Source organism: Mesoplodon bidens (genome assembly GCF_964165515.1).
Source record: "Mesoplodon bidens genome assembly, chromosome: 11".
In the NCBI taxonomy this organism is placed as follows: Eukaryota; Metazoa; Chordata; class Mammalia; order Artiodactyla; family Ziphiidae; genus Mesoplodon; species Mesoplodon bidens.
In genome coordinates this window covers 28,101,309-28,125,875 of record NC_138167.1, presented here as the reverse complement: position 1 = coordinate 28,125,875, position 24,567 = coordinate 28,101,309, and the positions used below count along the sequence as shown (strand labels likewise).

General features: G+C 34.1%; 1 protein-coding gene across 2 annotated transcripts in view; it reads left to right on the top strand.

Annotated features, from left to right (window-relative positions):
• Window positions 1-24,567, top strand: part of CPNE8 (copine 8) — a 229,608-nt gene that overhangs the window by 178,504 nt on the left and 26,537 nt on the right. For both annotated transcript variants that reach the window (XM_081247806.1, XM_081247807.1), the window contains exons 10-11: window positions 4,276-4,457; window positions 10,584-10,711. In XM_081247806.1, coding sequence (XP_081103932.1) covers window positions 4,276-4,457; window positions 10,584-10,711 — 310 coding nt within the window. The remainder of the gene's footprint in view (window positions 1-4,275; window positions 4,458-10,583; window positions 10,712-24,567) is intronic.

Sequence of the window (24,567 nt, the reverse complement as noted above, 5' to 3'; positions counted from 1 at the left end):
AAAGCAGATTTTAAAAAATAGAACAAAGTAGGAAGATTCATACTCGTTTTTGAAACTTAGTACAAAGCAACAGTAATCAAGGCAGTGTAGGTCTGGCATAAAGATAGATATATCAATCAATGAAATAGAATTGAGATTCCAGAAATAAACCCATGCATCTAAGGTTAACTGATTTTGAGAAGGGTACCAAGATAATTCAATGGGGGAAGAATAGACTCTCCAACAAATGACACTGGGACAACTGGATAGCCACAGGCAAAAGAATGCGGTTGGACCCTTAATAGATCAAAAATCTAAATGTAAGGGTTAAAATTATAAAGCTATTAGAAGAAAACATAGGGATATATCTTCATGACCTTGGGTTTGACAATTGATTCTTAGATATGACACCAAACACATGAGCAACAAGAGTAAAAAATAAATAAATTGAACTCCATCAAAATTAAAACTTCTTTATGCTCCATAGAACATAATTAACAAAGTGAAAAAACAAACCTTAGAATGGAATAAAATATTAGCAAATCAAATATCTCATAGAGGACTTGTATCTAGAATGTATAAAGAACTCTTATAACTCGAAAACAGACAACCCAATTAAAAGTGGTATTCCAGTTATTCAGAAAAGCTATACAAATGACCAGTAAGCACATGAAAAGGTACTTGGCATACTTACATATCAGGAAACGCAAATCAAAATCATAATGAGATACTATTTCACACCCACTAGGATGACTATAATCCAAAAGTCAGAAAACAATAAGCGTTGTGAGCATGTGAAGAAGTTGGAACCCTCGTATACTGCTGATGAGAATGTAAAATAGTGCAGCCACTTTGGAAGACTCTGGCAGTTCTTCAAGTTGTTAAACATAGAGTTACCATATGACCCAGCAGTTCCACCCTTGATATATATGCAAGAGACATGGAAACATATATCCACACAGAAGTTTGTACATGAGTGTTTATAGCAGCATAATAGCCAAAATGTGGAAACCACCCAAATGTCCATCAACTGATAAACTGATTTTAAAATGTGGTATATTCATACAATGGAATATTATTCAGCAATAAACAGGAATGAAATATGAAGTACCAACACAGATGAACCTTGAAATCACTGTACTAAGTGAAACCTAGTCACAATTGACCACATACTGTGTAATTCTATTTATATGAAATGTCCAGAATAGGCAAATTAAAGAGACAGAAAGTAGATTAGTCATTGTTTAGTGCTGGGCTGGATGGAGTAATAAGGGAATGATTGTAAATAAGTACATTTTTTGAGGTGATGAAAATGTTCTAAAATTGACTGTATTGATGGTTCTGCTTATTTGTAAATATACTTAAAATAATTGAATTGTACATGTTAAATGGGTTAACTATAAGTTATATGAATTATATCTCAATGAAGCTTTTTAAAAGAGCCTATTCAAGGGCTTCCCTGGTGACGCAGTGGTTGAGAGTCCACCTGCTGATGCAGGGGACATGCGTTCGTGCCCCAGTCCAGGAAGATCTCACATGCCGCGGAGTGGCTAGGCCCGTGAGCCATGGCCGCTGAGCCTGTGCGTCCGGAGCCTGTGCTCTGCAACGGGAGAGGCCACAACAGTGAGAGACCCGCGTACCACAAAAAAAAAAAAAGAGCATATTCAAGTTTTTTTTTTTAAGGCATAGTGTACCTTTAAAATAAAATCAGATATGTTTGAAAATATTCAGGGTTTAAAATATTTCAAAATCCTTTAAGCAAACAGTTATAACTAAGAATAAGGGCTATGGAATCTGCCTAGATTCATATTTTAGTTTGACCAATTATTACCGTGTGATTTGGTCAAGTTATTTAATCTGAAAATTATTTGATCTGAAAAATAGGTGTAATAAAAGTACCCATGTCATAGGTTTGTTGAAAAGGGATTACGTGAGATATGAAGTAAGTTCATGTTACATTCCATGCTATTATAATTATTATTGTTATTAGCTGATAACTCAATGTTACCAACCTACTAAAAGTTCATTTTTCCATATGCATTGCTGCTGTTACAGAGCTGGTACAAATATGGTCCCAGATTCAAGGAATTGCCAAATTTTGTGATACGGAACACAAGAGCATAAGAGTAGGAGAGGAAAGACAATAAGGGCTGGAATAAATAAGGAAGGTTGTCTGATACATGTGAGACATAAGCTGGAGGAGGAGAAAGTGAATTTCAGGATAAGGTGGCAAAGTGAGAGTTAGGGATGGAAAAGAAAACATCATTAGTGGTATAGTGAAGAGATTGGTCTGGATGAAGATGCTACAAAGAGATAAGGAACATCTTTGAATGGGTAGGATTGGGCGCTGCTGTGCATGATAGGCTAAGATGTTTAGATACGCTGGGGTATTAGTAGCTTTTTTATTTTAGCTTTAAGCTGTGGTTTTCTTAGAGAAATAGAATTAGTTGCATATTGCAAGCGATGGGTAACAATTCTTCTTACATTTGAGAGTTGTGTTAAATAACAACTTAGTCTTGGTATCGTTTATCTATGGCTCCGGTAGGCTTTTGAACAAGAGGCAAAATCCCTGCTTTAGAAAGAACTGTCAAAGAAAAATTGCACCAGATAATTTAAACAGGCAAGGAAGGCTTGTTTCAGGATTTTTGCAATAGAAATCAAAGCTATTGCAATGAAAGAAATTGAACTCAATTCCTCCAAAGCAAAAGGTGAGAGGGTTTTTAAGTGCTGTGATGAGCTAGTGGAAAAGTACTGAGAGATTGGAGGGGAAATTGGTCTGTGTGATTAGGCCATCTGTGTTTACTAATTAGCACTTACTGAAGGTAGGCTCCTGCTCTCCCATAGAGACTAGGCAACAGAGGTGATATTTTTCTTGGTGATTACATTTCAAAGGGATGGCTCCCAGGTCCCTGAAGAAGACATTCCTGGATTGTAGAAGATTTACATCTCAAAGGAACAGAGAAGGAATTCACAATTTCAAGTTTTCTAAAGTAAATGTTCTAAGAAACAGGAGGTCAGGGATTTATAGTCAAGAGAAACCTTTCTTAAGTTTAGGCAAGCTGAGGGGAACATTAAGGCCCATCTTGGTCAGAAGACACTTTTTAAAGAAATTTTGTCATTTGGCTCTTGAATGCTGATAACCCTTTGGAAATATAAATGCATGTACGCAATGAATTATCTTGAAACCAAAATTGGTCTGGGCATTATTATATACATTATAAACCAAAGGGAGATCTTTATTTTGTTTCTCTCTGGATCTCAAGTGCTTATTATTATTTTTTCCCTATCAAAAAAGAACTATGCCTTGAGGCATTTCTTCTTTGGACAATGTTTTAATGTAGAATTGAGCTTTATGAGCTGTTACAAGTCCCATTTAATTTCCATTTTCACTTAAGAAACTAAAGGGATTTTCGGGCTGCCTTTGTGCTGATAATTAGGGCAACTGAATGTGAATCTCAATGTGTTTGAGTGGTAGTACATATATTACTTTCTCTCTCATACTCATTCAAATGAAACATCCTACATTTGTGGATGACCCAGACAATAATAACAGTAGTAGTTAAACTTTACATTTCTATGGTACTTTATAATTTTTAATCACTTTCACACACATAATCTTATTTTGTCTTCCCAGTAAATACTGTGGTAGGATTTATCATAGTAATTATATAGTTGTCCTGCAAATGGCAAGACCCGACTTCGAGCCTTTTGACTCCTAGCTAAATGTCTAGTTAGAAACTCTGAATAATTTTTCAGCTCTAGATATTTAATTAGCATGAATTTGAAAATCTCTACACTCTCTTCTTTTCAAGTGATTAAATTAAGATATGTCTCAAATATTCAATTTATGTTTGTGATACAACTTTAGGAAGGCCTCATAATTATTGAAGCCTATTACATAAGTTAGGTCCTCTGATTATAGCATAAGGATTCAAACCAAAGGCACACAATTTTAAAAAATAAAGATTACAATAAAATACGATTAACAAAAATACTTTTATGCTTCTGTGGCTGAAACTCAATAATAGCCTGTGACATTGACAATGAGAAATAATTTTTGAAGAAATCTACATATGCTTTAGCATATCTTTGGGAAACTTTCTACATATCTGATCTAATTTAATAAATATCTCTATGTCAATATTTATCCAAAAGAAGATATTTAACATAATATGAATGTAGGCAGAAAACATTATTTTTAATATTTAAACCTGAAATAGATATCAAGAAATATGTCCAAAAAATTATATGTTTAACCTGATCACTCACGTTTGAAATGTTTTTTTCTGTCATCAGGCAACCCTACCCAACCCACTTCTCTCCACTACATGAATCCTTATCAACTGAATGCCTATGGTATGGCACTGAAAGCCGTGGGAGAAATCGTTCAAGATTATGACAGTGATAAAATGTTCCCAGCTTTAGGTTTTGGTGCAAAACTGCCTCCAGATGGAAGGATATCTCATGAGTTTGCTTTGGTAAGAATACATTGAAAGAATTGATATTTTGAAAAAAAAATGTGTTGAATCTTTTAATTGGCTTGCTGCTTATGCTTTAATTACTCATGTAGCAACTTCTTATGACTATACACTCAGCTTAATTTTAGTGAATGATTGACTTAGGAGTGTGATATTAATGGGAAAAAAGACAGTTAAGTAGCTTATCAGTAAATCTACCTAAAGTGCATCTGATCAATAAACAGGAGCCCTATTCTGGTTATCTATTGCTGCATAACACCTTCTGTTATATTCGTGATTTGTGGGTCAGGAATTTGAGCGGAATACAATGGGGGATGGTACATTCTTCAGGATGTCTGGGGCCTCACCTGGGATGCCTTGATTGGCTAGAGATGGTTGGAATTGTTCTTCTAGAGCCATATATCTGAGTTTTATTTTGGCTGTTGGTTAGATTCCTCAGTTCTTCTCCATGTCATATCTCCTGGAGCTAGTATGTCCCCTAAGATGGCTCATTAGTTTATGTCTGATGCCTAAGCTAGGATGGCTGAAATAGCTGGGTTGTCTAGGCATCTTTCCTTCATTCTACATACAACTTGTCCATATGGTTATCACAGACTTCATCATAGTGTAGTGGTCTCAAGGTAGTCATATTTCTTACACAGCAACCAGCTTTCCCAGAGTGAGTATTCTAAAAGGTTGGGGCGGAAACTGCAGGGCATTGGAAGTCCCAGAAAGTTATTTCTCCTACATTCTCTTAGTCAAGCAAGTCACTAAGTTCATCCCAGTTTCAAGATAGGGGAAACACCTCTCAATGGGAGAGGTATCAAAGAATGTGTAGCTATCCTTAATCTTCCATCTTCTAAATGTCATTTCTTTTCAAATATAAAGGATTAGTTATGGCTGGAATTTTTTTTCAAATGTGAAGCAATAATTATGGCTATAATTAATTATAGTTTCAATATAATGGAGTAAATATGACTGGAATAAATATTTTTTTTCTATTGTTTAATTCACATAAATCTACTCCTGCTATATTATTACAAATAAGCAATGTACTACATTCTACCTTTAAAATAAATTTCACACAGATGGTGCTTATACTCCTAATCAGTCTTATTCTCACTTGCACTTTCTAATGAAATAATGTGAAACTCAATGGAGGAATGGTTAGATATTATTTTGGAAAAAAATTTAGATTTTCCTAATAGAAATTCCTCCCTACCCTACTCTATATATTGTAAAAATAAACTCTTCCATGCCCAATATTTTTTAGGTCTTTTTTTATTGTTTTTATTCTTGATACAAAAGTAATATATATATTTTTTAAGTTCTGCAAGAAAAATAGAAATAAACAATAATGAAATCATTTATTAAGTAATTACTGAGTATCAAGCCAGGTACTTTATACTCATTTCTTATATAATCTTCATAAAATTCTTATCGGGTAGGTATATAACAACTGTCACATCACACTAGTCTATTAAGAGCCACTCATATTAAATACAGTGAAAAGAGTACCCCCAGGAGTTGTATAAGTTAGCTCAGAGTCACAGAAGTTAATCAGGATTACAGAGGACAGGACTTGAACCCAGGTCAGTCTTATTTTAGAATCCACATTCTTAACCACTACTAAACCACTTTTTATAAAAGCATCTGTAATAATCCCACATCTCAGATATGTCCTTTATGAACACCATTATGTATTTATATATATATATACATATATAAATATATATATACATATATATATATGTATATATATATATATATGTATATATATATACACACACACATACCCCCCCCAGAAGCTTTCATATGATTAGACTTCAACTTCCTTAAATATATTTTAAGAGCTATATTTTAACTTTTTTTCCTATACTTATTCTTGCTTTTTCTATTCCACACAATTTTGGGGAAGGTTGCTGGAGGTTTTAATTCTTCCTCTGTGAAATAGCCCACATGCCACAACCACCAATGTCATATAAAAATGAATATCTGTTGGGATTTTGTTGTGTCTTAGAGAATTAAATTCTCCCAGAAACTTATAAGACCATGAAAATCACTCATGTGCTCCTGAGTCTTAAGTGCCTCAGGAAAAAGGTCATGAACTATTTTAAGGCTTAAGAAAAGGAATAATTATGTTAAACTAAATGATATTGATTAATTTTCCTTCCATAAGTTTCGTCTCACCTTTGTGTATGATTTTTTTTTTCCTTTTTCACTCTCTAATTTTCTGCTTTTCCTACCTCCACATTCATTCCTTGTAACCAAACCTATGCAAAGGAGGGACTTTTTTATTATTTGCATCTTAAAAGATTCTTTCAACCCAACTCAAATATTTATAGGATAGAGATCATGCCCCTTTAAATTCATGAAAAATAGTTTCTAAAATTGATGAAACAACAATGATAATATCAATGATGATGATAACGCCTCACCTTTAATGTTACCTAATAATTATGTGACTTTAATTTTTTTCAAAGCACTTTTGTTTTCTTGAATAAGTAAGAAAGGCAAAGGTTAAGTATGTCTTCAGAGAGATAGTGCTCCATTTGATTTTTGTGTTAACTTCAGCCTAAATAACTGCAATGTTTATCTGTAGGTGCTGAAAATGGCAAATAGAAAAACTTCAGTCCATGTCAATCTGGCAATTAGTGTACTACCTAATATTACCAAACCCTCATATTTCCATGGTAAGAATTTGTGATATGTATTCACAATAATTAATCTGTGTATCACACCAAATTAAAATAATCTTTCAGATAGCAAGGGAGGCCTTTAAAAAAATGTTTAAATCCCTAATTGTGAGTTTGAGGCTAGCACAGATGTTGAAATTGAGCTTTACTCAATCAAAAGGATTTAAGGTATAAACCCCAGCTTTTCATTTGAAATATGTGTAAGAATAGATATGGTGGAAAAAGAAAAGGGAATGGAAAAAGAAAGGAAAAATATACTAATATCACCACATTAGCACTGTTGGTTGTGGAAAGAATGTCATGTCTCATGATGATTCTTGATGACTCCTTATAGCGTAAGGCTTTAGAGGAAGTATTTCTAATGGGCATATAGCCAGTGACCCTTAAAAGAGGTTCTTCTGTGTTGATCAATAGAGAGAAATGCTACATCTGTCCAAGTGATTTCTCCTACCAAATATCTAAAATCACTGGTATACTTTTCACTTATTTTGGCATTTATAGAAATCTAGCAATTTAATATTTATGTGTACACATTTTCTTCCAACTAAATTCAACAGTATAATCACCAAAGTCTTTAAGACTGCATGCAGAAAATAGAAGCTCAATAGATATTTGTTTATTGAATAAAAGGGAGAATTCCCTCAACTTTCCCCTGTAGTAGGCAGTCAGTCTCTGGGCAGCTACAGATACATTTCAAAGAGTAAAGCAACAGCTCCTAACAGCTCTCTTCAGCATTTTGCAACATGTTAGCCCCACTGAAAATTGTTATAGGCTATAGGTAGCAACAGAGACTATGAGCCTCACTTCCAGAACTGAATCTAAATCTCCATTACAATCCCTCAGGAAGCCAAATGAAGGGAAAAAACTGGTGAGAGCTGGACACTCCTCACTTAAGTCTGTGTGTGGGATTATTGCTCATTTTGAATTTTGTTCTTTATACTTTCTATGTGTTCTACAAATTAACATTCATTATTTCAGAATTTGAAAATTTGTTAATTAAAAAGGAAATATAAAATTGGGCATCCACTGCCCTCTTCATTAATAAACAACAAAATTGAATGTACTTATTTTCAAAAACATTCTGTTTTACTTTTGTGTTAGAGCCACACATAAGCTTATTTTTATTTGTCATAACAAGCAAAAACTAATTCTCCACATAATTATTTTAAGAAATGTTTTTTTTAAGATTTATAAAATCTTTCTAATCGAGATAAATGAAATGGTGGGGAAAATGGTGACTTTATTATTTCCAGAGGAATAAAGGAAATTCATAATTTTATAGAAATATAAATACCTCCAGTCAAAATGTTAAAATGCTGATCAAAAAGTAACTCAGAACTATCCTGGTGTGTAATTGTTCCCTTAAGGCAGATATATAATACATTTTTATATGCCCAAAATCTGTAATGAGTTTTAATTTTAATTAGCTTTATACCTTATCAAGAGATAGAACACCATAAAATTTTATTAAAAGGAAGGTTAATTAAAGGTCAGCTCAGATTAACATCAAAACCAACTAGTCGCTGCTTTGTGCTAAATATTAAACTTTCACATTTTAATTTCAATCAATTCCTGTAGGCAATTTTATAATATAAAGAGTTCTTTTATTATTTTTATGTCTTAAAATTTTACATGAGATAAAAATAAAAAGTTTGAATAAAAAGACAAAATTAAAAGGACAATGGTTATAAATCCTTCTTTCACAAATGACAAAATTGAAATGGTTGGTAACATCTGACTTAGTTCCCTAAGATCCTCAGTCTTTCAAAATGCTTAGGATTTTGTAATATGGTGGTGTACTGGTGGTTAAGAGATGGGGCTCTGGAAATGTTGTCTCTGTTACTGGTGTAGCGTGACTTTGGGCACAATATCTAAGCTCTCAGTGCCTCATCTGTAAAGTGAGAATAATAATAGCATTTTATCTACTTTTTTAGGTTGTCATACTATAAAAGTTATATAATGTATGTAAATATTTTAATATAAAGCTTAGTATATAGAATTCATCAAATTTAAGTTATAAATTGCTAGTCGCTTTTGATTGTTCAGGTAAAAACTTACATGCTAAAATTACTGCTGACTATGTTTAAGCATGGTCACTGTACCTAGTGTTTTAAAATAGAGCTACAAATTTTTTTATATTACCCCCTTCCAGAGGTGGAACCTAATTCATCTTCCCTTGAGTATGGGCTACACTTAGTGACTCATTTCTAACAAATAGATGAAAGTAGAAGTAATGCTATGCAACTTATAAGACTAGGAGCTTATTGGAGCTTCCTCCTTGCTCTCTCTCTCTCTCTCGGATCACTCATTTTGGGGAAGTTAGCTGCCATGTTGTTGGAACACTAAAGCAGCCCTATGCAGAGTTCGTGTTGACCTACTGCCAGCAAACCATGTAAGTGAGCTTTCTTAGAAGCAGATCCTCCAACTCTGGTCAGGCTTTCAGATGACTGCAGCCCATGTTGGCTTCTTGATTTCAAGCTCTTGAGAGATCCTGAGCAAGAATGACCTGGCTAAGCTGCTTCTGGATTCTTGACACCTAAAAAAATGTGTGGGGTTATAAACGCCTACTATTTTAAGACACTAACTTTAGGGATAATTTACTACATAGCAATAGATAACACTGCCTTATTTGTGTTAGTTGTGGAAGCTGGACTAGGAGAATTAAACCTAATAGAGCATTCAAAGTATGAGAAAGCTAGACTAGGTCTCCAGGTTTAAAGTTGCCCTTCTGGGTTACTATCTGCAGAATGAGAACTCCGGTGTTAAGCTCCAATTCCCTTGAACAATATGGATATGTTTCTTTGATTCTTTTCCCTTTACCTTGTCTTGATGCTACTCACACCATATTACATTCCCTCTGATTGCTTCTTTAGTTGGGGTTATTAATTGTGGCCTGAAAATGTGCATATGGCAGATATTTTACATTTTTGCTTCTATAAAGTAAAACTGTTTGAATTAATAGAATTATTTTTCTGATTTGAATACATGTCACTGCAGAAAACTTGGAAAATATAGAATAGTCTAAACAATGAAATAAAAATCAACAATTTATAACTACTCAGAGGTAACAAATTTAGCATTTTGTTTCCTTCTTTTTAGATTTTTATATGTTTATCTCTGTATGTACACAGACCTGTGTATAAATAAGACATTATTAATTGTAAAATGTCATTATATTCAGCTTCTCAAGATTATTTAGAATTTTCTCCTGCCCTTTAGTTGAAAAGTATCCATTTTTAATGATTGCACATTACCTCATATCACAATCTATTTAAATGTAATCTATGTTGATCACTTAATTTATTATTATGTTTTGCTATTATAAATCTATAACTGAGTTTTCATCCAAAAAAGCTTTATGAGTATGAACCTGTATCATTCTCTTTTTTAATTGAGTTTTACAGACACTATTCATTCTTTACTCTCTTTTTTTGCCTGTAACTTTCTACAGAATGGGAACCCTCGAAACCCCTACTGTGATGGCATTGAGGGTGTCATGGAGGCTTATTATAGGAGTCTGAAATCTGTACAACTGTATGGGCCAACCAACTTTGCTCCTGTAATTAATCATGTAGCGAGGTAAGTGGTAGTAGATAACTTATTTTTTCTAGTGTACTGGACCAGAGTGAAATCATAACATTATTGTTAGCCTGGCTCCACAAATGAAAGTTGTTTTCTTCTAATTTACCTCCAAGAAAGTGAGGGAAAAGATATACAGTAAAAAGAATCTCCATTGAGCTATCATGATATTTCAATAAGAACTTTACATCAGAATCTCAAATGAAGAAACATACACTGGCTTCTGTTAGGACCTATATTTGTTCGACTGAGGAAACATTTTTTTTTCATTGAAAAGGCATCCATGAGAACAATATCAATCATAATCTCAATTGTGTAAATCATTCATATCTAATGTATATTCTATAGTAGCTCAGAAGTAATAAGAGACTGAATTCTACGAAGACAACTGAAGCCTTTCAGTGATATATAGGGCACACTCTTTTAACCTCTCTGAAATTAATATATTAGCTAATTTTATAAATTCCCAGAGTTCTACCTGTATATAATACATGGTATTGAGATCAGAATATAATTGTTAACGATTCCAAATGCATGTTCTAGAAAAAAAAATGTTTAATGTAAAGTTCTATATACTCTTGCTTATCATTTTTTACTAATGCATAAGTAAATTAGACACCACTTTTAAAATCACTAAAACGTTTGTCTTGGCTCAGTTGCAAATCCTATGAAACCCTGCCTTATTTTTAGGTAATTAGAAAAGTATAGCTCTCATATCTTTCCCAATATGTAGCCAAAATTTGAAAAAGTACTTCACTTGGATCAGTTTATCAATGTTCAAAGGCAGTATGAAACCTCAGTTCTCTATTCGAAGGTTCTGGTACTTTACCATCTCCCTATTAGACATTGTTAGCAAAATGTGTTCTACTTTTCATTATCTGAGAAATAGACAAAATGCTAAAATACACCTGCACTCAGGGTTGACCCCAGTGGACTCTCCTGTGGAACTCCACCTCAGGTTGACAGATACATTGATAACCATTTTCTGAGTGTGACTCTTTAGCTCAGGTTTTTCAAGCATTTTCATCCACAATCTATACTAAGCTATGAATTTTATATCTCATCTCTGGACACACACAACTAAATAAAAGATTATGAAATAATACTTATATTTTCTCTTTATTACTATGGTATCCTATTCTTCTGTATTACTTTTTTTTAAATACAGGTCTTGACCCACAAAATTGATTTCAGAATTCACTAATGGATCATTATCTGTAATTTGAAAATCAAATCCTAGCTCATTGTGTTAGCCTATATAAGTAGTGTTATCTATACTTTCTTTTCCTAGTTTTTTGATGGCTCTCAAATAAAGCAGAATCAAAAATTATATTAATGCAAAATAAATTATAGTCGATTCTTACTCTCTCTTACACAGTATCATACCCATCACTGTTTTTTATAAAAGTAGAAGAAAAAATGAAAGAACTTATTTTGTGTGAACTCATGATAGTTATTATAAATGCTCTTATCAGTGTTTACCAATTAATTTTGTAGATTCTGTACTGGTATATCTCTACTGTAAAAGTTAAACTTTTAGATATAAAATTCCTAGGTGCATTTCTATACACCAACTAAAACTACAGGCTCCACACTGTTATATTGCAGTTTTTTATATTTTGTCCAGCATTTTAAAAATTCTCAAATATAGGGGTAGTTGTCAGTTAACACTTTCAGACTACTTTAAAATCTGTGATCTAATAATTCTTTATTGTTATTTTTAATAAAAGAAAATAAGAAATACAAAAATCTATGACTTTTGGGTAGTCACCTTTTCTTTCCAATACAATTTGAAATTCCATGTATCTATCTCTTCCTATGAATCTATCTAAGAAATACCTTTCTCCTTTTTTTCTAATCTCTGAGAGTTATGTTTAATTTTATTTTTAATCTATTATTAAGAGAGACAATTTCTGTCTGACCCAAAATTATCATCTAAAAAATTTGTCAACTAAAATACAAGCTACATTTTTCAAGAACAAATATATTTAGAACAAATAGCTCAAGACAACTATTTGTTTCTAAATCAAGAGAAGAGCCTTTATTCCAATGTATATGGCCTTTATTTAAATAAAGCTCCTGGTGCCTTTTGTCACTCTTAAATACATTTCAACAATACTTCACCATGTACTCAACAAGTATCTAGTAAGTGAATTCTATATATGTTATAATATTTGTCATTAAAAATGATTTTTGTAAAGTCAAGAGTAAATACATACCCATTTTTATTTATTTGCTTAATTTTTCCTCTTAAAAAGTGTGTTTTCTATATTGGTAAAAGCTTAGTTATTTGTAATAGTTTTCTATAAGCATCTTGAAGAAAGTTTATTCTTATTCTTTTTAAGAATAATCATTTTAAGCACTTGCTCACTTTTAGAACTAATATCTATGTGATAAGACTTTTGAGATAATATTGAGATGGCAATATTGTGAAATAGTCAAGACCCAAGACATCAAGTTTACAAAACTTGAAGTCTTTATGTGCTGTTCTGAGGCTTTCCAACCCCTAACTCAAATTTCCTGCCTTCTCAGTTTTAATTTTTTAATGCTGTCCAGAGAACAGCATTTCAAATGATATAAAAATCCTACTCAACAGCCGTTTATGCCTTGTCACAAATTTAAGTTCTAACACTCTAGTTTGGTATTCAAGAACTTCCAATATCCAACTACCACTCAGCTATCCAATCTCATTTCCCTCCACATTCTCCAAAGTGTACTGCACTTCAGTCACAGAGAATCATTACTCCTAGTCTGTAATGTCATTCTATGTATACCTCTATCACAGCACTTACTAATTTGATTCCACTCCATTGTTACATATAGATCTTTTCCACATTGAAAAAAAGAAAGTTTCATTATTTTTTTCACTTGACTTCAATAATATTTATTGTTTCCCAGCTACTACTCATTTGTTACCTATGCCTAACCAGTCACTTGTTTTGAGACTGTCACATTTCAGTTCTTAAGAGGGACCTATCAATTCCAACTATTAGCTAGACCATTGTTTTTTTTTTTTTCTTTTCTTTTCTTCTGATGTTAAGAAATTTCCAGGATCCAGATAACCAGCTAAAATTAATATTCCTTTTTCAGGAAATAATATTTGTTTGTTTTGGAATCTTTATGACTAATTTTCAAATTAACCTAAAAAATGTATTATGTTTTTTCTCTTCCATCTGTATGATCAATAATAATAAACTCAAAACAATCATTATCAAACCCATAATCTATTTTAGGGAATATGCTCAGGGCTATAATATGGATTATTTCCTTTAATATGTGACAATAGTGTTATTATTTATGTTTTACTGATGATAAAATGGATACATACAGTGTCCATTTGTGGTGGAGCTAAAATTCCAAACAAAATAATCTGATTCCAATTCACTGTGTTATGATACTTTGCATACTTTTAATCTCTGCTAGAGAGGTAAAGAGTCACAAAAGAAAGTGTAAGAAAATGACTTATCATTGTGGATACTGTTGGTCACTTCAGTACACTGTCAAAAGTAGTTTGGGTAATAACATAGTAACATAAAAATTGCTGTGTTACTTTGACATATTTAAATGTACACCATAATTGAGAAGATTTAACTCATTGTGTATATCAAAATTAAACTACTCAAATAAAATATTTCTGAGTCAGTTTCTTACATTTTCTTGTTGCCCTCTCTAATCCTATGTACTAATAATGAGCTGAAAGAATATTCCAGAAATCTGAACCAACGATTTATGAACTTTTATAAAAACAATCAAAGAATTTTACTTGACAAAGACTCCAAAGAAATGTGTTTGAATTCCAAAACCCTGACAAAGTTAACGTCTCCCTAAGATTTGTCATAGTAATATTAAAATATAAATTATAGATTGCCTATACTTGAAAAAAGACAGAAGGAGCAAGCTTCTTTAGTACATTTAAAATATAATCTGATTCTGTAAGTCTATATATACGTGTTACCTCCTTGAAGAAGTTAGGATGTGATCAGACTCTACTTTCTACTTCATATATTTCTGAAGCAATTTAATTATTTTATCATAAATATATAACACTTTAAAAAGCTAAATTAGAAGAAATGGTAGCAGAAAAGATTATTTTGTTTGAAATTTAGGTTTCCTTGCAAAGTGCAAAAATATGCCAATGTGTAGAGCATATACCATAGAAATAATAGTTTTATGGGTTTTTTTTAAACATCTTTATTGGAGTATAATTGCTTTACAATGGTGTGTTAGCTTCTGCTGTATAAAAAAGTGAATCAGCTTTACATCTACATATATCCCCATATCTTCTCCCTCTTGCATGTCCCTCCCACCCTCCCTATCCCACTCTTTAGGTGTTCAAAAAGCACCGAGCTGATCTCCTTGTGCTATGTGGCTGCTTCCCACTAGCTAGCTATTTTACATTTGGTACTGTATATATGTCAGTGCCACTCTCTTACTTCATCCCAGCTTAACCTTCCCCCTCCTACTGTCCTCAAGTCGATTCTCTACATCTGCATCTTTATTCCTGTCCTGCCCCTAGGCTCTTCAGAACCTTTTTTATTTTATTATGTTTTAGATTCCATATATATGTGTTAACATCCAGTATTTTTCTCTTTCTGACTTACTTCACTCTGTATGACAGACTCTAGGTCCATCCACCTCACTACATATAACTCAATTTTGTTTTCTTCTATGGCTGAGTAATATTCCATTGTATATATGTGCCACATCTTCTTTATCCATTCATCTGTCAGTGGACATTAAGGTTGCTTCCATGTCCTGGCTATTTGTAAATAGTGTTACAGTGAATATTGTGGTACATGAATCTTTTTGAATTATGGTTTTCTCAGGGTATAGGCCCAGTAGTAGGTTTGCTGGGTCATATGGTAGTTCTATTTTTAGTTTTTTAAGAAACCTCCATACTGTTCTCCATAGTGACTGTATCAATTTACATTCCCACCAACAGTGCAAGAGGGTTCCCTTTTCTCCACACCCTGTCCAGAATTTATTATTTGTAGATTTTTTAATGATGGCCATGCTGAATGCTGTAAGGTGATACCTCATTGCAGTTTTGATTTGCATTTCTCTAATGATTAGTGATGTTGAGCATCCTTTCATTTTTTGTTGATAATCTGCATATCTTCTTTGGAGAAATGTCTGTTTAGGTCTTCTGTCCATTTTTGGATTGGGTTGTTTTTTTAATATTGAGCTACATGAGCTGCTTGTAAATTTTGGAGATTAACCCTTGGTCAGTTGCTGCATTTGCAAATATTTTCTCCCATTTTGAAGGTTGTCTTTTCATCTTGTTTATGGTTTCCTTTACTGTGCAGAAGCTTTTAAGTTTCATTAGGTCCCATTTGTTTATTTTTGTTATTATTTCCATTTCACTAGGAGGTGGGTCAAAAAGGGTCTTGATGTGATTCATGTCATAGAGTGTTCTGCCTATGTTTTCCTCTAAGAGTTTTATAGTGTCTGGCATTACATTTAGATCTTTAATCCATTTTGAGTTTATTTTTATGTAGGGTGTCAGGGAGTGTTCTAATTTCATTCTTTTACGTGTAGCTGTCCAGTTTTCCCAGCACCACTTATTGAAGAGGCTGTCTTTTATCCACTGTATATTCTTGCCTCATTTATCAAAAATAAGGTGACCATATGTGCGTGGGATTATCTCTGGATTTTCTATCCTGTTCCATTGATCTATATTTCTGTTTTTGTGCCAGTACCATACTCTCTTGATTACTGTAGCTTTGTAGTATAGTCTGAAGTCCAGGAGCCTGATTCCTCCAGCTCTCATTTTCTTTCTTGAGATTGCTTTGGCCATTCAGGTTCTATTGTATTTCCATACAAATTGTGAAATTTCTGGTTCTAGTTCTGTGAAAAATGCCAGTGGTAGTTTGACAGGGATTTCATTGAATCTGTAGATTGCTTTGTGTAGTATAATCATTTTCACAATATTGATTCTTCCAATACAAGAACATGGTATATCTCTCCATTTGTTTGTATCATCTTTAATTTCTTTCATCACTGTCTTGTAGTTTTCAGCATACGCGTCTTTTGTCTCCTTAGGTAGGTTTATTCCTAGGCATTTTATTCTTTTTGTTGCAATGGTAAATGGGACTGTTTCCTTAATTTCTCTTTCAGACTTTTCATCATTAGTGTATAGGAGTGCAAGAGATTGCTGTGCATTAATTTTTTATCCTGCTACTTTACCAAATTCATTGATTAGCTTTAGTAATTTTCTGGTAGCATCTTTAGGATTCTCTATGTATAGTATCATGTCATTTGCAAATAGTGACAGCTTTACTTCTTCTTTTCCAATTTGGATTTCTTTTATTTCTTTTTCTTCTCCAATTGTTGTGGCCCAAACTTCCAAAACTATGTTGAATAATAGTGGTGAGAGTGGGCAACCTTGTCTTGTTCCTAATCTTACAGGAAATGGTTTCAGTTTTTCTCCATTGAGAATGATGTTGGCTGTGGGTTTATCATATATGGCCTTTATTATGTTGAGGTAAGTTCCCTCTGTGCCTACTTTCTGGAGGGTTTTTATCATAAAGCGGTGTAGAATTTTGTCAAAAGCTCTCTCTGAATCTATTGAGATGATCGTATGCTTTATCTCCTTCAATTTGTTCATATGGTTTATCACATTGATTGATTTGTGTATATGGAAGAATCCTTACATTCCTGGGATAAGCCCCACTTAATCATGGTGTCTGAACCTTTTAATGTGCTGTTGGATTCTGTTTGCTAGTATTTTCTTGAGGATTTTTGCATCTATGTTCATCAGTGATATTGGCCTGAAGTTTTCTTTCTTTGTGACATCTTTGTCTGGTTTTGATATCAAGGTGATGGTGGCCTCATGGAATGAGTCTGGAAGTGTTCCTCCCTCTGCTATATTTGGAAGAGTTTGAGAAGGATCGGTGTTAACTCTTCTCTAAATGTTTGATAGAATTCACATGTGAACCCATCTGGTCCTGGGCTTTTGTTTGCTGGAAGATTTTTAATCATGGTCTCAATTTCAGTGCTTGTGATTGGTCTGTTTATATTTTCTATTTCTTCCTGCTTCAGTCTTCAGATGTTGTGCTTTTCTAATAATTTGACCATTTCTTCCATGTTGTCCATTTTGGGGGCATATAGTTGCTTCTAGTAATCTCTCATGATCCTTTGTATTTCTGCAGTGTCAGTTGTTACTTCTCCTTTGTCATTTCTAATTCTATTGATTTGAGACTTCTCCCTTTTTTCTTGATGAGTCTGGCTAATGGTTTATCAATTTTTTTTATCTTCTCATAGAACCAGATTTTAGTTTTATTGATCTTTGCTATTGTTTCCTTCACTTCTTTTTCATTTATTTCTAATCTGATATTTATTATTTCTTTCCTCTGCTAACTTTTGGGGGGTGGGGTTTCTTCTTTCACTAAGTGCTTTAGGTGTAAGGTTAGGTTGTTTATTTGAGATGTTTCTTGTTTCTTGAGGTAGGATTGTATTGCTATAAACTTCCTTCTTAGAAATGCTTTTGCTGCATCCCATAGGTTTTGGGTCATCGTGTTTTCATTGTCATTTCTTGCTAGGTATTTTTTGATTTCCTCTTTGATTTCTTCAGTGATCTCTTGGTTATTTAGTAGTTTATTGTTTAGCCTCCATATGTTTCTATTTGTTACAAATTCTTTCCTGTAATTGATATCAAGTCTCATAGCATTCTGTTTGGAAAAGATACTTGATATATATTCAATTTTCTTAAATTTACCAAGTCTTTATTTGTTACCCAAGATATGATCTATCCAGTAGAATGTTCCATGAGCCCTTGAGAAGAAAGTGTATTCTGTTGTTTTTGGATGGTGTGTCCATAAATATAAATTAAGTCCATGTTGTTTAATGTATCATTTAAAGCTTGTGTTTCCTTATTTATTTTCATTTTGGATGATCTGACCATTTGTGAAAGTGGGGTGTTAAGATCCCCTACTCTGATTGTGTTACTGTTTATTTCTCCTTTTATGGCTGTTAGCATGTGCCATATGTATTGAGGTGCTCCTATGTTGGGTGCATAAATTTTTACAATTGTTATATCTTGATTGATTGACCCCTTGATCATTATGTAGTGTCCTTCTTTGTCTCTTGTAGTAGTCTTTGTTTTAAAGTCTATTTTTTCTGATATGAGAATTGCTACTCTAGCTTTCTTTTGATTTCCATTTGCATGGAATATCATTTTCCATCCCCTAACTTTCAGTCTGTCTGTGTCCCTAGGTCTGAAATGGGTCTCTTGTAGATTGCATATATATGGATCTTGTTTTTTTTATCCATCCAGCCAATCTATGTCTTTCACTTGGAGCATTGAATCCATTTACATTAAGGTTCTTATTGATATGTGTGTTCCTATTACAATTTTCTTAATTGTTTGGGTTTGTTATTGTAGGTCTTTTCCTTCTCTTCTGTTTCCTTCCTAGAGAAGATCCTTTAGCATTTGCTGTAAAGCTGGTTTGGTGGTGCTGAATTCTCTTAACTTTTGCTTGTCTGTAAAAGTTTATATTTCTGCATCGAATCTGAATGAGATCCTTGCTGGGTAGAGTAATCTTTACTGTAGCTTTTCCCCTTTCATCACTTTAAATATGTCTTGTTACTCCCTTCTGGCTTGCAGAGTTCCTGCTGAAAGATCATCTGTTAACCTTATGGGGATTCCCTTATATATTGTTTGTTGCTTTCTCCTTGCCACTTTTAATATTTTTTCTTTGTTATTTAATTTTTGATAATTTGATTAACATGTGTCTTGGTTTGTTTCTCCTTGGATTTATCCTGTATGTGGCTCTCTGTGCTTCCTGGACTTGACTATTTCCTTTCCCATATTAAGGAAGTTTTCAACTATAATCTCTTCAAATATTTTTTCAGTCCCTTTCTTTTTCTCTTCTGCTTCTGAGACCCCTATAATTTGAATCTTGGTGCATTTAATGTTGTCCCAGAAGTCTCTAAGTCTCTCTTCAATTCTTTTCATTCTTTTTTGTTATCTGCTCTATAGAAGTTATTTCCACTATTTTATCTTCCAGGTCATTTATCCATTCTTCTGCCTCAGTTATTCTGCTTTCTTTTCCTTCTAGAGAATTTTTAATTTCATTTATTGTGTTGTTCATCATTGTTTGTTCTTTAGTTCTTCTAGGTCCTTGTTAAACGTTTTTTTGTAGTTTTTCCATTCTATTTCCAAGATTTTGGATCATCTTTACTATCATTACTCTGAATTCTTTTTCAGGTAGACTGCCTATTTCCTCTTCACTTGTTTGGTCTGGTGGGATTTTACCTTGCTTCTGCATCTGCTGTGTGTTTCTCTGTCTTCTCATTTTGCTTAACTTACTGGCTGCAAGTTTGTAGTTCCCATTGTTTTTGGTGTCTGCCCACAGTGGCTAAGGTTGGTTCAGGGGTTGTGTAGGCTTCCTGGTGGAGGGGCCTAGTGCCTGTGTTCTAGTGGATGAGGCTGGATCTTGTCTTTTTGGTGGGCATGTCTACGTCTGGTGGTGTGTTTTGGGGTGACTGTGAACTTATGATTTTAGGCAGCCTCTCTGGTATTGGGTGTCCTCTCTGCTAATAGGTGAGGTTGTGTTCCTGTCTTGCTAGTTGTTTGGCATATGGTGTTTAGCACTGTAGCTTGCTGGTTGTTGAATGGAGCTGGGTCTTAGCATTGAGATGGAGATCTCTGGGAGAGCTTTCAACGTTTGATATTATGTGGAGCCAGTAAGTCTCTGGTGGACCAATGTCCTGAACTCGGCTTTTCCACTTCAGAGGCCGAGGCCTGACTCCCAGCCAGAGCACCAAGACCCAGTCACATGGCTCAGATTAAAAGGGACAAAGAAAGAAAGAAAGAAAGAGTAAAATAAAATAAAATAAAAAATAAAATATTGTTAAAACAAAAAAGTTTTTAATTATTAAAAAAATATATAAAGTAATAAAAGAAAAAAATAGGGACAGACAAAACCCTAGTACAAATGGTAAAAGCAAAGCTATACAGACAAAATCACACAAAGAGGCATACACATACACACTCACAATAAGACGATAAGGAAATTATATATATATATATATATATATATATATATATATATATATATATATATATATATATATATATATATATATATATATATATAAAAGGAAGAGAGCAACCAAATCAATAAACTCACCTACCAATGATAATAAATTCTAAATCCTAAACTAAGATAAATGTAAAACCAGAAACAAATTAGATGCAGAATGTTAACCCCAAGTCTACAGTTCCTCCCAAAGTCCACTGCTTACATTTGGGGATGATTTGTTGTCTATTCAGGTATTCCACAGATGCAGGGTACATCAAGTTGATTGTGGAGTTTTTATTCCCTGCTCCTGAGGCTGCTGGGAGAAATTTCCCTTTTGCTGCTTTGTTCGCACAGCTCCTGGGGTTCAGCTTTAGACTTAACACTGCCTCTGCATGTAGGTCCCCTGAGTGTGCCTGTTCTTTGCTCAGAGAGGACATGGTTAAAGTAGCAGCTGATTAGTGGGCTCTGGCTCACTCAGTCCGGGGAAGGGAGGGGTACAGAATGCAGGACAACCCTGCAGCTGCAGGGGCCACAATAAGGTTGCAACAGCCTGAGGCATGCTGTGTGTTCTCCCAGGGAAGTTGTCCCTGGATCACAGGGCCCTGGCAGTGGTGGGCTGCAGAGGCTACCAGGAGGGTAGGTGTGGATAGTGACCTGTGCTTGAGCACAGGCTTCTTGGTGGCTGCAGCAGCAGCCTTAGTGTTTCATGCCAGTCTCTGGTGTCCATGCTGATAGCCATGGCTCACGCCCGTCTCTGGAGCTCATTTAGGCAGTGCTCTGAATCCCCTCTCCTCACACACCCCAAAACAATGGTCTCTTGCCTCTTAGGCAGTTCCAGACTTTTTCCCACACTCCCTCCCAGCTAGCTGTGGTGCACTAGCCCCCTCCAGGCACTCTTCACACAGCCAACCCCTGTTATCTCACTGGGTCTGACCTCCAAAGCCTGAGCCTCAGCTCCCAGCCCCAACCCACACTGGCAGGTGAGCAGAGGAGCCTCTCAGGCTGTTGAGTGCTGGTCAGCACCGATCCTCTGTGTGGGAATCTCTCTGCTTTGCCCTCTGCACGCCTGTTGCTGTGCTCTCCTCCGTGGCTCCAAAGCTTCCCCCTGCCACCCCCATCTCCACCAGTAAAGGGGCTTCTAAATGTGTGGAAACTTTTTCTCCTTCACAGCTCCCTCGCAGAGGTGCAGGTCCTCTCCCTATTATTTTGGCTCTGTTTTTTCTTTTTCTTTTGCCCTACCCAAGTACATGGGGAGTTTCTTGCCTTTTGGGGAAGTCATGTCTTCTGCCAGTGGTCAATAGGTGTTGTGTAGGAGTTGTTCCACGTGTAGACATATTTCTGATGTATTTGTGGGGGGGAAGGTGATCTCCACGTCTTACTCCTCCACCATCTTGAAGGTCTCCGAGATAATAGTTTTAAAGGATTATTCTATGCTACTGATGGTGACAAGACTAAAATGGATTGAATGGTTCTTATATAAAGTACATTGTGTTTTCAAATTAGTGTATCTAGCAGGAGTGAGAGCCACACAATACACTTATGATTTTTTCTACACCATTAATTTTCCTCAAAATTAAGACATAAAGCATTAATACAAGCACAAATTTATTTTAAAGTAAAATGCAAAATTTCTATGAATATTTAAGATAAAACAACAAACTTCAAAGAAATTCCAAGTTTACTGCATCTGCTTCAGGCTCTATCTTTAACTCTCTTGATGGTTGAATATATTTCCCCTTCTCTTAGGTATATTTTATGGTGAATCAAAAGAAAACCAAAATATAAGTGGATTAAATTCATCAATCAAAAGATGTAAAGTAGGTGAATAGATTTTTTTTAAAAAAGACCCAATTTTTTGCTGTTTATGAGAGACTCAACTTTGAAATAAGGACATATATAGGTTGAAAATGAAGGAATGGATAGAAAGATACTCCATGAAAATGGTAGCCAAAAAAGAGAAGGCAAGGGCAGCTATACCTAGACAAAATAAACTTTAAGTCAAAAATGTCACAACTGGGCTTCCCTGGTGGTGCAGTGGTTGAGAGTCCACCTGCCGATGCAGGGGACACAGGTTCATGCCCCGGTCTGGGAAGATCCCACATTCCGTGGAACAGCTAGGACTGTGAGCCATGACTGCTGAGCCTGCGCGTCTGGAGCCTGTGCTCCGCAATGGGAGAGGCCACAACAGTGAGAGGCCCATGTACTGCAAAAAAAAAAAAAAAAAAGTCACAACAGACAAAGGTCATTACATAATAAAAGGGTCAATTTATGTGATATATATCATTTTATATAATTATGTATATATTTTTTAGCTTGTCATTTGCAACATTGATGAACCTGAAGGATGTTATGCTAGGTGAAATAAGCCAGACACAGAAAGAAAAATAGTACATCATCTCATTTATATGTAGGATTTTTAGTGCTGAATACATAGAAGCAGAGTGTTAGAACAGTGGTTAACAGAGATGGAGAGGTAAAGGAAATGGGGAGATATTGGTCACAGGGTACAAAGTTGCATTACATAGGATGAATATGTGTAGAGATCTCTTATGTTGTATGATGACTATAATAAATGCTGCACTGAATGCTGTAAATTTGCTAGGGTAATTTTCAAGTGCACTGATCACACCCAAAAAAATATGGTAACTATGTGACATCATGATATGTTATCATGCTTGACTGTAGTAATTATTTCACTGTGTATATGTATATCAAATCATCATGTTGTACACCTTAAATGCAAATTTTATTAAAAAGAACAAAATTTTAAAGGGTCAATACAACATGATGACATAATAATTATAAATATGTATAGACTAAGCATCAAAGAACCTAAGCATATTTTGTAATTGACATATCTGAAGGGAGAAATAGACATTAATACAATAGTATTAGAAGGCTTCACTACCCACTTTCAATAATGAATAGATCACCCCAGGCCAAAAATAAATAAGGAAAGAGCAAATTTGAGTAATGATCTAGACCAAATGGAACCTAATTGACATATACAGAACATTCCATTCAATAGCAACAGAATACATATTTTTTATAAGCATACATGGAACATTCTCTAGGATAGATCACATGCTGAGTCACAAAACAAGTCTCATTAAATGTAAGAAGATTGACATCATTCTGAGTATATTTTCTGAACACAATGGGAAAAAAACAAAAACAAATTGCAAAACTCACAAACAAATGGAAATTAACACACACTTGAATGATCATTGGGTCAAAGAAATCAAAAAGGAAAATAGAAAATATCATGAGAAAAATGAAAACACAATATACCAAAAGTTATGGGATACTGTAAAATACTGTACTATTTTTTTGAGTGTGATCAGTACTAAAAAGGAAAATTATAATGATAAGACAACATTTTTAAAAAGAAGAAAAATCTCAAATGACCTAGGTTTATACCTCAAGGAACTAGGAAAACAACAAGCTAAGCACAAGTTAATGGAAGGAATGAAATAATAATTAAAATTAAATAAAAATTAGAGCAGAAATAAATGGAGTAGAGACTAGGAAAACAATAGAAACTGGCAAAACTAAGAGTTGATTTTTTTAAGATAACTAAAATCTACAAACCTTTAGCTAGACTAAGCAGAAAAATGACTTAAGTAAATAAAATCAGAAATATAAGAGCAGACATTACAACTGAAGTCACAGAAATAAAAAATATTATAAGGGACTATTATAAACAATTGGACTCCAACAAATTGGACAACTTAGAATAAATGAATAAACTCCTAGAAAGTTACAACCTACCAGGAATGAACCAAGAAGAAATAGAGAGCCTGCACAGAACAATAACAAATAAGGCAATTG